The sequence below is a fragment of the Gastrolobium bilobum genome, unplaced genomic scaffold, assembly GCF_033153095.1.
Source record: "Gastrolobium bilobum isolate Gb01-03AN ecotype WA unplaced genomic scaffold, APGP_CSIRO_Gbil_v1 utg15312, whole genome shotgun sequence".
Taxonomy (NCBI): Eukaryota; Viridiplantae; Streptophyta; class Magnoliopsida; order Fabales; family Fabaceae; genus Gastrolobium; species Gastrolobium bilobum.
In genome coordinates, this window is record NW_026900152.1 from 63,286 (window position 1) to 79,347 (window position 16,062).

Consider the following 16,062-nt stretch of genomic DNA (forward strand, 5'->3'; position numbering starts at 1 on the left):
AACAACAGCTATTCATGGGCCCAAGCCCAAACTGTTAAGAAAATTACAATAAAACAGAGGCCCACACCAGTTGCCTTTCTGGTGACCCGATAACTAGGGCCCTCATCAGCCGGCGAAGTATGAGCCATACCCAACATTAGGTGGGGGTGAGAGCATGTATTCGATCCTCCCCGGTACTATCTCAAAAAAAAAAAAAAAACTTCATATTATTTAATTATTTTTATTAATAAAATGAGCAGTGAGGATTGAACTCATAATCACTTAGTCAAATTGGATCTGATCGATATAAAGAATCATTCTAACCCAAAAGTTTAAACTGTCGGGTGAGGTTATGTTAATAATTTTATATTTCTCAATCAAACATCTTTACTTTCATGTTTAAGTATTCTTTTATTTTATTTTCTAGCGTGAAAATCTCTTACGAACAGGGATATGGACATATGGTCAAACGCTTCAAGAAGATATTTAATGAAAAACATAGAATAGTTAAATAAATGAATTAGACATGTTATATTTACAAACTTTTTTGTGTACAAACTCTTACAAACTACATTATCTTCTCCCGGGAGAACACTAATCACACTATCTTCTCTCAGGAGAACATAATGCAATTTGTATAAATTTATAAAAAAAAATTATAAACAGATCATTTCCCATTAAACAAACCCATCACAAATTATTTTTAAATGTATGAGCCAAACTTTAAATTAAACATATTTTTAAGCAAACCAAGTCCAAACTTAAATTTAGTCAAACTTAAATTTTATCTTTTTTTCACAAATAAAAACTGAACTTTAAGTGCTCAATTTAGCTCAACTCGTTTATAACGGCTAATCCTCATATTGTGTTACATAGATAAAATGACATAATAAAGTTCAAATGATACTTTCCTATGAATAATAATCCATGCTTCTAATTGATTTGATTTAAATTAAACAGTTAATTTATAAATTAAATTCATTCAAAAAAATTAATTTAAAAAGATTCAGGCAGATTTCTATATGTACATAACTAAAATCAAAACAAAACCTAAATCGAATCAAATCAAATCTTTTTTATTACGTAAAAATAAATGATTTAATTTCTAACCCAAATCGAATCAACTCTTTCTTATTACATACCAATAAATAATTCAATATCTAAATCAAGTTCCTATTTCATAATTTTGAAACAAAGTGTACCAATTCCATTAAATTTCTAATGCTTGTTTGTGTAAAGAATTAATTCAATCCAAAAATTTAAATTGTTAGGTGAAACTACATTAATAGTTTTATATTTCTTTAACATATCTCCTCTCACACGGGAGTCATTAGGCTTGAAGAGTGGACGATACATCAGGCCCATCCTACTTGTGCCAAAAAACTTTACAATTTTTAATTATTTTTTATTAAAAGAATAGAGGTGATGGGAATCAAATTATTAACCACCTAGTCACATTACCTTTGATACCATGCAAAGAAACAATTCAATCCAAAAACTTGAACTGTTGGATGAGACTAAATTAATAGTTTTATATTTATCTAATAGTTTGCAGCGTAAGCAATATATATGTTCACCTATCTTATATAGAAATTTAATTTTCTATTAGAATAATAAGATGACAAAAATCAAAATCTAGACCACTTGATGATTCATCTCATGAACTAACTTCCCAAAAAAAAAAAAAAGCTTAAATTGTTACATATAACACAAATGATTTCTATTTAAAATCAAATAAACTTTTACTTTGTGAATTTTCAAATGAAAAGTTACCGGTAACTCAAGTTAATTAAAAATAAAATAGAAATTATTATAAACATTAATTTATGTTCAAGGTAACAGACGGGTATACAAGTAAAGTATTCATATGTACAAACAAAACAATGGGAATGGAAAAACGATCGATATATATAATTGATGGTGATGATGATATCAAGCAAGAAAATCCCCACTTAGCTTCTTTTATCTCAAATACCCGGCGCAACAACCGGATACTCCATGTGCTTTCTCATCCCCACTTTATATATATTTATGGCTCTTTTTTGTGTCGACTCTCTCCCTTGTCTTGTTCTTGTTGAGTTAAATGCTTCATTACTAACATGGGCAACTGTTTGAAAAACAACAAAATATCAGCACAAGATCATGAGAACATTAATGAAACCCCATTAGAGCCTAGTGAAGCAAAAGTTGATCAGATAAAGACATCTCCATCGTCCAAGTTGGAAGCACCACGACGGGGACAAAGAATGAAGAAGAAGATAAGGTTCAAGATAGAAAAAGATGATGAAGGTGACAGAGGAAGTAATGGTAATTCTAAAAGTGGGACTGTGAGGATTAGAATGGTGATGACTCAGCAAGAGTTGAAAAGGATGTTGAGATGTAAGGATGATGCTCAACACACTTCATTGGAGCAATTACTTGGTGTTATGAAGTTGAGAGGAGGAAGAATTTCTGAGGCTTGTGAATATGATGGGGACATAAATTCTTGGAGGCCAGCTTTGGAAAGCATTCCAGAGAATAGTTTAATAGAGTAGTGTGTTTTGTTGACGATCTCTCAATGGAAACAATGACAACTTTTTTTTTCTTCTTTTTATTTGATGTAGGAGTATGTATTGTACTACTACATATCAATGAAGTAGTTTCAAATTTCAATTACTTGAGAATAGAATAGAAATATGAAATGAAGCATTTTGAATTTTGGTGGGTATTGTTCTTTGTTATGCTTGAAAATACTCATTTTTGTTTGGATGATGCATTGAGAAATAAGAAGCATTGGATGATTCTATAATTTTCTGCCCTTTACCCGAACATGACAGAACAAATTTTGAAGAGAAAAAAAAAAAAGTCATCATGATTTTGCAAGTAATCATTTCTACTGCCAGGTAAATCATGAGTTTAACTTTCCGATGATTTCTAATAAAGCAGGAATTTTTTGACTCGTACAATATATTAAAAAGTTTTATTCATCATTTCAATTGTTAATTTCTATCAATTGTTGTAGTTTATCACCGTTAGCTGAACAAAAATTAACCGCTAATATTCTGAACTATGAATTTGGCTGTGACACTAACGGTACAAGCAGTGTTCCCATCATTCTTAATTTTGTTCAATCAATGCATTGATGAAAATGGATTATATCAAAAGCTTTAATACAACTTTAACTTTAACACATTGGTAACTATTCATGAGGTTAAGTAATGGAAGACTTTTATCAATAGATTAAATTGGCAAATTATAATTATTAATTCGACACCTTTCTTATATAAGTTATCTTTAATTAATGTGATCAAATTAAATTAATAATTCATTTTACTTAACTCACGTTAAAATTTCCACCGCGATCTAATTGAATGACTCATTCTAAACACTTGAGTTACAAGCTGGTAATGCAAGCAATCCTTAAAAAAAATAAGAAAAAAATAATTGATATCATAGTTATAAAAATTGACCCGACCCTGCTGGTTTGACTCATTGACCTGTAAACCAGACTCCTAACTGGTTCGATTCAGGTATTGGATTGATTATACATTTGACCCTATATAAAACTAGTGAACCGGTTCTGAATCGGGTTCAACCGCTGTTAAACTGGCATCATTTTTTTTAAAAAAAAAAAACTGATTATGTGGAATTTAAAAAAATAAAAAATATGCTTGCAACTAGGGGTGTAAATAGGCTGGGCTAGGCTAGGCTTTGACTTAAATTGGTTAGGTCTGTGTAAAAAATGTTGTGTCTGGCCTGTTCTGTTAGCCTGTGTAGGCCCCAATTATAAGTCTAGCATGACCTATATTTAAAAAATAAAAGCCTTGGCTTAGTCTGTTAGCTTGTTTAAGCTTATTAAACATTCAACAATTAAAATAATAATTAAAATAATATTATTTTCTTATTCAAAATTATTAAAATAATAATTTTATTTATTTTATTTAAAATAAATAATATAATATAGGCCGGCCTGTAGGCTTATAGGCTCGATATGGACAAAAAAGTCTATGACCTGTTTTCTATATAGGTTTTTTTAAAAGCCTAGGCCTGTTCTATTTTACTATTTATAATAGGCCAAGTCTGGCCTAATATAGGCTAGGTCGTAGGCCCCTGTAAGCTGGCCTAACCCATTTACACCCCTACTTGCAGCGGTGTTATAAGTGGATTCAACTGCTGCTAAACCTGTATAACTTACTACATTACCACTAAATCAATCCTATTTATTAGTTATAATTCCTCTAATTTTATATTATTAAATTTTATTATATATATTTATTTCAAGCAGTTGAACCATTGCCCTTTAGTTGAACGGTGACCAATTGACCTAATATTTCGACCTAATCGATGACCTATGGGTGGACCGAGGGAAGGGCTAGATTGACGGCTGCCTCTCCCTAAATTTTAATTTTTTATTATTTTTTATATAAAATAATATTTTTTAATAATAATAGGCTATTAATACTAATAGTTATTTTCTCTCTAAAAAATATTAATTTTTATTAATCTTGATAATATTTAAAATTTATTTTCATCTCTTATTATAAAAAATCATTAATCTGCCACTGCAATTGCTGGTTCGAGTTTGATAACCTTGATTGACGTTACCAATAAAAATTGGGTGGTGTACCGTTCGATACTATGAGCCCACTATGTACCCTTGAGGGTAATGTTACTATATGGATTATACCCCTAGCTGAGGTAAAGACCAGGCTAGAATGTAGTATTCCAAGGGGTAGTAAGCTGATATTAATGGCAGACAAATGTAAGAGTATAACTTGGAAGTAAATGGGCATAATAACAGTACATAAAAGGTAGTCCTTTCTTTGTGCTCAAGGGTGGTATTTATAGGAGTCCAGGAGTCTGATCCGTTAGGGCTTACGTATTGGAGGTCAACGCTCCTTGGGATTTGTTATGAGGGGCTGACACGCCAGGCGCTGCTACGATGCAGAGTCTGCTCTCGGGCGATGTCAGCATGCGGCAGCAGGGCGGTTTCCACTTATGGTCTCTGGGCGACCCGCAGAGCATATGGGGTTCCAAGGTAAGACATTTTGGTTTCTTACCTTGGGAGGCGAGCTGCCTTGGGGCATGCGTCTATGGCCAACCGGTAGGGCTGACGTGTATATAACTTGGGGTTTCGGGCTTAGGCTGTTTGGGGCTCTGTGAAACTGGGCCATCCATGTTACAAGGCCTTTGGGCTTCGGATGTGGTTAAGCCATCCGGAACAGGAGCCCCCCAGCTTGGTAGCAAGCATTGCTTGGTGCCAAGATAGGTTGTCATGAACACCTGACCAAGGCGAGACTGTTTATAGGGCTAACCTTAAGGCATCAGCTGGACTAGGTTATGGCCAGTTAATAGGCTGTCTGACCGGTTTGATGTCACGATTGTTCTTTGGGCGTCAGGTAATTATCAGAATGAGCTTACGGTTGATGAGGCGTCCTTAATCGTGGGAGTGCAGTGGGATACTTGGTTCGTGTCGCTTGGTATGGGTTGTACACTTGTCAAAAGTGACGATTAACTTTTACGGTTTTCAAAGAGTTGTAATGATGGCAGTTTCGCCATTGCAATAACTGCACGAAACCCTTCGTTGCGCAGTACGGCGCATTAATTTCGACGTGAGCCTCGTCTTGTCACCCCAAAATTACCTAAGGGTCCTCCATCAGGGCCACTTGTCGCTTGACGGTTGTCACGATCTGGCGGTTACCCTTTATTGACCCTCCACGTGTACGTTGATGAATAGACCTTCTTCTCTTATAAGAACGTTAACCTTGTTCTTACCCACTTCTTTCAAAATCTTATAAGCTTTCTCTGCAACCTTCGTCAACCTCTGGTGTTGTTCATACTCAGCTTTCTCCTTTTTCACCTGCATTAATCTTCGCAACTTTCCATTGGGCTTTAAGGTTTTACTTATTGCTGCACATTCTCTGGTTCTGTTGTTCCTGTGTAAGGACTTCTGGTGGTTAGGACTCCTTCTTTTCTTCCTTCTTTCAGAAACTCTTTAGTTACAGGTACGTTGTTCTTCGCTCCTTTCTCTTTACCTTGAGATTTTATTTCTTGCTTCTGCTTTCTTTCCTCAGTTATGGTTAAGTTTAGTGAGATGTCGGCTGAAGAGTTACTTGGGTTAGGAGAAACTATTAAAGAGGAGGAGTTTGATGAGGTGCTTGACTCACTTGACAGCATTGAGGTAGGACCTGCTATGCGTAGGTATCTTGCCAACCGCCCTCTTTGGAGTGGTGGTAGCATTCTCTCTCCTACCCCTTTAGTTCCTGGGGTTAGTTCTCTACCCTACGGTAGGGTACCTGAGTTGTTAGGTTTCAGTGAGAGTGAGATTTTAGACCTTCTGCCGGAAAGAGCTCTGGGGGCTGTCGTTCCCTATTCTGGTGAAGCTTCTGGGACTAGTAACCGTGCCGGAAGGGTTAGTAGTTTCCCCTCTGAGGGGGATCAGCGCGAGCCTTCTTCTCTCATTCCCCAGGATAGGTTTATGAGGTCCTCCAATCGTTCATCTGGTGGTCGCAGGTCCCGTCCTTACCGTCGTTCGTCGCGCGTTCGTCCTTCGGTGCTGGACGACTTATTCGCCCAGTATCTTCTATCAACTGTGATCCCCGATATCGCCCAATGGAAATGCGTATCCAAACTCAATCGCTACATACATACTATTCCAGGGTTAACCCACATGTCGCCTTACGCACCTCAAATAGTTATATTCCTCCGATATCCAATTCTTTTCATCGCCGCATGTACGATGAGTCAACCGACAATCGATTGGGTAGATTTCATCCAGAAGATGCTCGGCTCACTCGCTATGGCGTGTGGGATGCCATCTTTGATGACATAGGATTGTACAAAATTCCACCCGCCTGGTGGCCCTCTCCACTTACACACTCAGATTTTTACACATCTGAGTCCGAAACTTCAGACTCTCCAGGTAACTTTCCACTTTGAATATGTAGCGATGCTAGGTTTATTCTATTGTAGGGCACGCGTTAACGGCGTAGAGAGTGAACTAAGCATTGCGCGAGTTATGAGGCTGTGTGTGAGGCATGAGGGTGAGATGTGAGCCACGAGTAATTTGTCAATTGTAAGCTTGTAATCTTCTTTGATGCCGACTATCGTGTTTGGCGTTTGACTGTGTTTAACCCTCATCCCAGGTCTGCTAATAGCCGAGATTCTAACGGCGCATGGCGATTGTGGAAACTAACGAGCGCTATTTGGCTCGTAACTGGGTGGATGATGAAGTTTTGGAGGCGGAATCTTGGTATGTTGAGGGTGCTGCTTTGGTCAAAGATTACGAAAATGAGAGGAATTTTTACTTTACCGAGGGGGGAATTGATGACCACAAGTGGGATTTTAAGTCTGTGAGTTCAGACACTCGAGTTTGTGACAAACCTGGCCCCAAGGAGATTTCTCAATGGCGTTTTCTAACTTATAAGACTCATTTCACAGACCAGAAAGTTAGGTTTCCCTTTACTGATTTTGAGATAGGAGTGCTATCTCATCTAAGGGTTGCGCCTTCGCAGTTGCACCCCAATGCCTGGGGGTTCATGCGCGTGTTTGCCAAAGTTTGCCAACACTTTGGGTGGGTGAATTCGGTGCGGTTGTTTTTTTTACTGTTTCCAGGTGTCTTCTTCCAAAAAGAAACTGGGTTGGGTCTCAATAAAGGCAGCGACATCGGTGGGCGTGATGTTCACCACATACGCAGATTCTTACAAGAAGTGGCGATCAACATTTTTTTGGGTGCAACCTAGCCTTGAGGAGGGTGAGGTTCCATTTTTTGTGGACCGGGAAACCGGTACAAGTCGCTTTCCGCTGTACTGGTCTAAGCAGCATTACGAGCTCCCTGCTAACCATTACTCGTATAACTATGGGGCTTTGTCTCCTGAGGACAAGCTAGTAGTTAACTGGTTTATTGAACATAGAACGAAAGAATCTTTTAGCCCTTGGCCTACTAAGAGAGTTTTGTGTTATGGAGGTGGGCGAGAACCTGACGTTTCTTTATTCCATTTTCTGTTTTAATCTTCATGGTTACCTTCAACTTTTCTTTATATACTAACATGTAACTTCCAATTTGACTCTGCAGTCGAGAGTTTGCCTATGGATGCGCTGGCTATTGCTCGTGCGGCGGCCGAAAAGGTTCGAGGCGGGAGTGGTGGGCGTGTTCCAGTCGCTGCGTCACCCGCCCAAGCAAAGGGAGGAGATAGAGGCAAGCGAAAGTTAGTGCAGGTTGCTAAGACCAAACTGCGTTCTGCATCTGACATTCCCGCCGAGGTGTTGGCCCAAAGGAGTGGTGGTATAGTTATAAGGGATCCTCAACCGCCCAAAGAATCCGCTCCCGGGGGGAAGCAGATGAAGGCTTCTTGTGCGGTGGCCAATCCTTGTTCAGGTGATAACGATCCTACTGGGCCGCGAAAGTCTGGACAGAAACGGGTTGCTGAAGGGGACTTAAACTCGTTACAAAGTCACAAAGCGGCTAGGGTTGAGCGGACTGACTCTGGTCAGTCAGGCGATGGTTTCTCCATTGGCATGGAGAGTTTTTCAGGTGCTCCTGATAGCGACACCATGGCGACAGCTAATATTCTGACTGGGGCTGGGCAGTCCGCGGCGGCGAGCTTAGAAAGTGTCCCATTAACACCTTCTGTTTCTCTTCAACAAATTTTGAAGTTATCGGAGGCCGATTTGAAAATTGCCTTTCCTCATCCTGAGCTACAAGTGGTAGTGCCTGACCGAATTGACCGGCAAGATATAATCGACAGTGCTCAAGTGATGATTGGTAGGATTGTGGGCAAGAGGGAGGCTGCTGTAGCTGTGGACAGCCTTTGCTCCGCCCAAAGACATGACCTGCAGCAAAAAATCCGTAAAATTAAGTCATTGACTGCCCAAATGGGCGTTCGGGTAAAGAAATTGGCGACCTTAAAGCCGCCAACCAGTCTTTGTCCGAAGAAAACCAAAAGCTGAAAGGAGCGAGTGACGAGGTGCTACGCCTGTCACGAGAGAAGGATGATTTGGCCAAACTATTGGAAGCAACTTCGAAAGAGAAGGAGAAACTTTCGTTGGCGAATGCCTCGTTAACTGCCGAGAAGGCGGCTCTCCAATCGGAAAAGGAAGAGCTATCTGCTGAACTGTTCACTGCAAACGGCAACTTACATGCCGCCCATGAAGACCACCAAAAAGCTTCAGAGCGAGTGGAAGAATTGGAGGTAGCCTTGGCCAATGTTTTTTATGACTCCTTCAATAATGCCTTGAAACAGATTCAGTTTCGGTACCCTGAGGTGGACGTTTCTGGTCTGAGTGCCACTTATGTAGTGGAGGGGAAGCGTCTACTGCACAAGCAATCCAATGGCGAAGAAACTGTGATAGAGGAATGGTCCGATGCTGAAGAAGTAGCTGGCGAGGAAGAAACGGAGATGAATAAGTCTGGGGATCCTTCAATAAGTGATGACCGACTGTTGAGCGGCGGGCAAGCTATTGATGGAGAATTTGCTGGCGTCACGGAGTTCTCAATCGGTGGTGATGCTGAGCGTGCTGTTGAACAAGTTGGCTTTGATAAAATTCTCGAAGGTAATGGGGAACGTCATTCGTCATCACCGTTTGAGGCTGTGGATGCTCCTGGAGGAAGGACCACTGAGGGGGAAGTAGTTACCGAGGATGTAGCTTAGCTGGCGATCAGCAACTACGTTTGTTTAAACATAGTGTGCTTTTTTCTGTAACCTTTTGTTTTAAACATTGTCTGTAGCCCGTCTCAACTACGTTGTTTAACGCTTGATAATTAATTGACTCTAGTCGTTTTTTTCTGATCGTCTGTTGACCCCATTATTTAATTGTCAATTAAGTGTGCTACGAACGGAGGTGAGGACCGTCCACTCCAACTCTTGGGCGGGGGTGAGAACGTCCCGCGACTTGTATGTTGGCTGGGGGTGAGGACCGTCCCAGTCCAATGCCTGGGCGGGAGTGAGAACCGTCCCGACACTGTGAACGTTGGCTGGGGGTGAGGACCGTCCCAGTCCAACTCTTGGGCGGGGGTGAGAACCATCCCGAAACTGTGTACGTTGGCTGGGGGTGAGGACCGTCCCAGTCCAACTTTTGGGCGGGGGTGAGAACCGTCCCACGACTTTGTACGTTGGCTAGGGGTGAGGACCGTCCCAATCCAACTCTTGGGCGGGGGTGAGAACCGTCCCGCGACTTGTATGCGTTGGCTGGGGGTGAGGACCGTCCCAGTCCAACTCTTGGGCGGGGGTGAGAACCGTCCCGCGACTTGTATATTGGCTGGGGGTGAGGACCGTCCCAGTCCAACTCTTGGACGGGGGTGAGAACCGTCCCGCGACTGTGTACGTTGGCTGGGGGTGAGGACCGTCCCAGTCAACTCTTGGGCGGGGTTGAGAACCGTCCCGCGACTTGTATGCGTTGGCTGGGGGTGAGGACCGTCCCAGTCCAACTCTTGGGCGGGGGTGAGAACCGTCCCACGACTTGTATGTTGGCTGGGGGTGAGGACTGTCCCAGTCCAACTCTTGGGCGGGGGTGAGAACCGTCCCGAAACTTTGTACATTGGCGAGGGCGAGAAACATCCTCGGCTAGCTCTTGGGCGGGGTTGAACCGGCCTGCAATTTTTATGTTTTAAAACTTCAAACAAACAAGCGGAGTGACCAACTGTCATTTTATTAATCAAAGGCTACCTGCCTCATTAAAAACCTCTCGAAGCAAAAACCTAATAGGCTAAAATCTTGGAGAGGAAAAGAGTGCAGTGTGACTGTTACATTGTGACTCAACTGTAATATTTAGTGAGTTTGTCTGCATTCTAGGCCCTTGGAATGGCTTTCCCGCCTAACGTTTCCAAGGCGTATGACCCGCCGCCCAAAGCATTTGCTATTCGATATGGTCCTTCCCAATTCGGGGCGAGCTTTCCGTCGTGAGCGTTCTTGTTTCCTACGTCAGCTCGCCTGAGAACGAGGTCAGAAGTTTGAAACTTTTTGAGGATGACCCTTTTATTGTATCTGCTGGCTGACCTTTTTTTCGACTGGCGATCAGACTGCGCTGCACGTTCCCGGATCTCTTCAAGTAGGTCAAGTGTTTCTTTGAGACCTTGACTGTTGGTTACCTCTGTTACTTGCTCCTTTCTCCAAGAAGGTTCACCGATCTCTACTGGTATCATAGCCTCTGTACCATATGTCAGACGGAAGGGGGTCTCTCCAGTACTGGATTGGGCGGTTGTCCGATATCCCCACAACACGCCGTGAAGGTTTTCAAGCCAAGCTCCTTTATGGGAGGTTAACTTCTTTTTTATTCCTTTGGACAACATCTTGTTGGCTGATTCGACTAACCCATTAGATTGAGGATGTTCTACGGATGCAAAGTGGTGCCGAATTTGGAGGTTTGTCATCAATTCTCTGAACTTAGAATCGGTAAACTGGGTGCCATTATCTGTAATAACCTCTCCCGGGATGCCAAAACGATAGAGAATGTTTCTCCAAAAAAACTTCCTGACCTTCTGAGAAGTGATGGTGGCGACTGCCTCGGCTTCTACCCATTTGGTGAAGTAATCTATGGCAACGATCAGCCACTGTATACGCCCCGTGGCTTTTGGAGAAGGTCCAAGAATGTCCATTCCCCATTTGTGAAAGGGCCAGGGCGATGTTATCGAGTTCAACTCCTCTGGTGGGGCCCTATGCACGTCCGCGAAACGTTGGCACTTATCGCACTTCTTAACGTGGTTATAAGCGTCTCGCTCCATGGTCGGCCAGTAGAACCCAGCTCTTAGTGCTTTCCTTGCCAAAGAATGCCCACCTATGTGGTGGCCGTTAATTCCTTCGTGGATTTCTTCCAACACGTACTCTACGTCTTCTGGATTCAAACATTTCAACAGCGGGGTTGAGAAACCTCTTTTGTATAACCGGCCATGCACTAGGCAGAAATGAGCACTCCTTCGCGCAATCTTCTTTGCTTCTTTCTCGTCTGGCGGGAGGGTACCTTCTGAAAGGTAGTTTACGATTGAAGTTATCCAGGTGTCTCCTGCGATTTCATCTGTCTCTACCGTAATACTCATCACCACACATGGCGCAGGTAGATGATGCTGGATGACAGAACGGTTATTACTTGGACTCTTCGTACTGGCCAGTTTGGCGAGTATGTCGGCCCGAGTGTTCTCGCCACGCCTAATGTGTTCCACCTTGACTGTCACGAACGTCTCCATTTTCTCTTTGACTCTTTCTAAGTATCTGCACATCAGGGGACCTTTTGCTTGATATTCGCCTGAAATTTGACAGGTCACTAGCTGTGAGTCACTAAAAACCTTGAGATGTTGGGCTTCCAGTTCTCTGGCTTGAAGTAAACCGGCTATCAAAGCCTCATATTCTGCTTGGTTGTTTGTTGTATTGAAGTCGAAAGTCAAAGAATGCTCCATCGCCACCCCATCAGGATTTTCAACGATCAATCCGGCACCTGATCCTTTGGCGTTGGTTGATCCATCCACGAACAGCTTCCATGTCGCCGGTGTTTCCTCCAATTGATTGCCGCTTGCACCGGCATGAGTCATCTCTGCAATGAAATCTGTGAGGGCTTGTGCTTTGATGGCTGTTCTTGGTTCGTAATTGATTTGGTACTCTGACAGTTCAATCGCCCAAGACATCATTCGTCCCGCCAGATCAGGCTTTTGCAATACTTGGCGAATGGGTTGATTGGTTCTAACCGTGATTGGGTGGCACTGGAAGTATGGTCGAAGTCTTCTTGCAGCAAAGATGAGTGTGAGAATAACCTTTTCAACCTGCTGATACCTGAGCTCTGCGCCTTGCAGGACTTTGCTGATGAAATACACCGGTTTCTGAGCTTCACCGTTTGGTTCTCTGACCAGGGCGGCACTGATGGCTTCTACACCAACGACGAGATATAAATAAAGGGTCTCTCCATTGTCCGGCTTTGTTAAGAGTGGCGGGAAAGACAGCGCTCTCTTGAATTCCTGGAAAGCTTTCTCACAATCATCAGACCATTGAAAGGAGCAACCCTTCTTGAGCAGGCCAAACAATGGAAGGGACTTACAGGCAGAATTCGCTAAGAAACGAGTGAGTGCGACTATCCTCCCGGTCAACTGTTGTACCTCCTTAACCGTCTGGGGGCTTCTCATATCAATGACTGCCTTGCATTTGTCTGGATTAACTTCAATGCCTCTTTCAGTCAGCATAAAGCCTAAGAACTTCCCTGCTGGAACTCCGAAAGCGCATATGCTTGGGTTGAGTCGCATGTTGTACTTTCTCAGCCTGTCAAACACACCTTGGAGATGTGACAAATGTTGTTCTGGAGTTTGTGACTTAGCGATCATATCATCTATATAGACTTCAATGCTGTCACCAATCAGGTCTTTGAATACCTTATTCATCATTCGTTGGTACGTGGCACCCGCGTTTTTCAACCCAAACGACATCATAGTGTAACAGTAATTGGCAGTCTGTGTAACGAACGCCGTTTTGTCCTGATCTTCTTCTAGCAATGAGATTTGATTATAGCCTGAATATGCATCCATAAATGAAAGCACCTTGAACCCTGAGGAGTTATCCACAAGCTGGTCAATGCTTGGGAAAGGATAGGCATCCTTAGGGCACATCTTGTTGAGGTCGGTATAATCAACGCACATTCTCCACGCCCCACTAGGTTTCTTGACTAGTGCCGGATTTGATAGCCACGTAGTATACTTAATTTCTCGGATGAAACCGGCATCCCAGAGTCTCTTTACCTCTTCATCAATGATCTTTTGGCGATCAGGGTCAAACTTCCTCTTCTTCTGCGAAACGGGCTTTGCTTTTGGGTCTACTGACAACCTGTGGCAACATACTTCCGGGTCTATGCCGGGCATGTCCGATGGTTTCCATGCGAACAAATCCTTGTTGTCTCGTAGGAGTTTGATCAACTTGCTTTTCAACTCCGGGTTGGTGAACGCCCCAATAGTTGTGGTTTGGTCCTTCTCGCCCAGTACTATGTGTTCTAGAGCTCTATCTGGTGTGGGCCTGGAATGCTCCATCCGAGGGTCATCCCGCGCATCAAATTCTACAAGGAGACACTGGTCAAGCTCTTTACCCTTCTCAGTGAGGGTATCAATTGTTACCTGGGCTGTCGTCATATGGGGTGCTGGCTGGGCTTTGAGAGTGACTTTAGGTGCAAGTTTCATGGATATGTTGTAGCAGCTCCTTGCTACCATTTGATCGCCTCTAACCGTCGCCACCTTGTTGTCTCTTGCCACAAACTTCATTGCCAAGTGTGGGTGGGATACACTTGCTTCAAAGGCGGCGAACATTCGCTTGCCGAGGATTACGTTGTAAGTCGACTGGGTGTCTAGCACTAGGAACTGAATGTCGGCTGACTTTGACGTAGGTGGTGTTCCCAGAGATAATCGTAAGTTTATTAATCCCAAAGGTTTGGTGGTTGTGCCATTAAAACCTGCAAGTTCACCTGCTACTGGTGTTAAGTCATTAACAGTAAAACCCAAAGCCTTAAGACAGGGAAAAAACAAAATGTCAGCAGAACTGCCATGATCTACAAATACGCGGTTGACGCTCCAGTTGACGATGATTGCTTGGATGACCAAGGGGTCGTCATGGCCAGGTAGGACGTCGCCCAACTCGTTGAAGTCCCAGACGATTTTTGGTTTGGCCTGACCTGCATTTGTTTTGCTGATGGTATTTCCTGCCACTGCTAGGAACTGTTTCAAGTGTCTCTTTCGGGCATTAACTGTTACTCCACCACCTCCCAGCCCTCCGGAGATCATATTTATCACTCCATGTTTTATGGCTGCTGAATCTTCGTCTCCTCCATCAGGCCTTTCTCTATTGCTTTGGTTATCACGTGCCTTGCGGATTGGGGGAGACCTTTCCCTGCGATCTCTCCCGCGATGAGTTTGATAACTAGGCTGGGTGCTCCTTCTTCGATCTGGCGACCAGCTACGCTCTCGATATCGCCTATTGTTTCCAGGGATTCGGGCATTGCTTCCCGCCTTTCTTTGACCTCTGCTGTTGATCAGCTCGTCGATCTCGTCCTTGAGATGCCTGCACTCCTCGGTACTGTGGCCGTTACTGCGGTGGAATTTGCAGTATACAGCATTTCCCTGAGATTGCTGCTGACGCCTTGGGCTATCTTTGCGCTCCTCCTTGTACTCTGTCTGAAGGACACTATGCGTATGACGTCCAGCCATGTCTCGCCCTTGTTGGCGACTGACATACTTGGGAGGTCACGATTTTTAGTCTCTCTGTTTTCTTGGTAGTGGCTTTCGCCTGCTTGACTTCCTTTGTACTCCTCGATTCGCATAAACTCTTGAGCTTTACGCTTGACTTCTTCAAGGTCTATAACCTCGTGACGAGCAAGCTCGTAGGCAAATGCTCCTTCACGCAATCCAGATAAAAGTATGTGTAACTGCACCTTTGGGTCTAGCCCTTGTACCTGCAGGGCTTCTTTGTCAAAGCGATCCAGAAAGGACTTAAGAGTTTCCCCGGATTGTTGACGTACTTTTTCCAAGGTATGGACAGACTTTGGTACGGGGCGACTGGTGGCAAAGTGGGTCTGGAACTTTCTTGCCACATCATCCCAGGATGATACACTACCTGTTGGTAAGGTGGTATACCAAGTTAACGCTCTCCCGCCCAATAGCGTTGGGAAGGTTCTGCACATCAGGAGGTCTGTTTCACCATGAAGGGTCATTGCCGCTTCAAACTTCTGTACCCATTCGAATGGATCAGCGTCACCCACGTACGTAACGATATTGGATGGTCCCTTAAATCCAAGGGGAATAGGAGTGAGGCGTAGGCTATCAGTCAGGGGTTTATTACGCCCTGAGGTGTTTGGAGGGGGTGTTAGTAAGCCTGGGTTACGGGCCTGTAAATCTGGTGGAGGGCGAAGTACGTGAGGGGCCTCGACTGAGTATGAGATAACTGGGGCTTGGTGGGCCTCGACAGCGGGTTGACCAAGGTTCGCGACCGATCCCTGTGGTTGGGGGATGGCCGCGTTATGAGTGTGGAAGGGGTATCCATGAAACGGGTAGCCATTTGGAAAAGGTGGGGGAAAAGGAGCGGCCACATTATTCATATAAGGCCTGGGAGGGTATGTTGGGACCCGATGGTCATTATATAGTGCTACGGG

General features: G+C 43.4%; 1 protein-coding gene across 1 annotated transcript; it reads left to right on the forward strand.

Moving 5' to 3' along the window:
• Window positions 1–2,078: 2,078 nt before the first annotated feature.
• On the forward strand, window positions 2,079–2,513 carry LOC133295518 (uncharacterized). Its single transcript, XM_061494356.1, has one exon. It carries the CDS (start codon window positions 2,079–2,081, stop codon window positions 2,511–2,513), a length of 435 nt encoding a protein of 144 aa, XP_061350340.1.
• The last annotated feature ends 13,549 nt before the right edge of the window (window positions 2,514–16,062 follow it).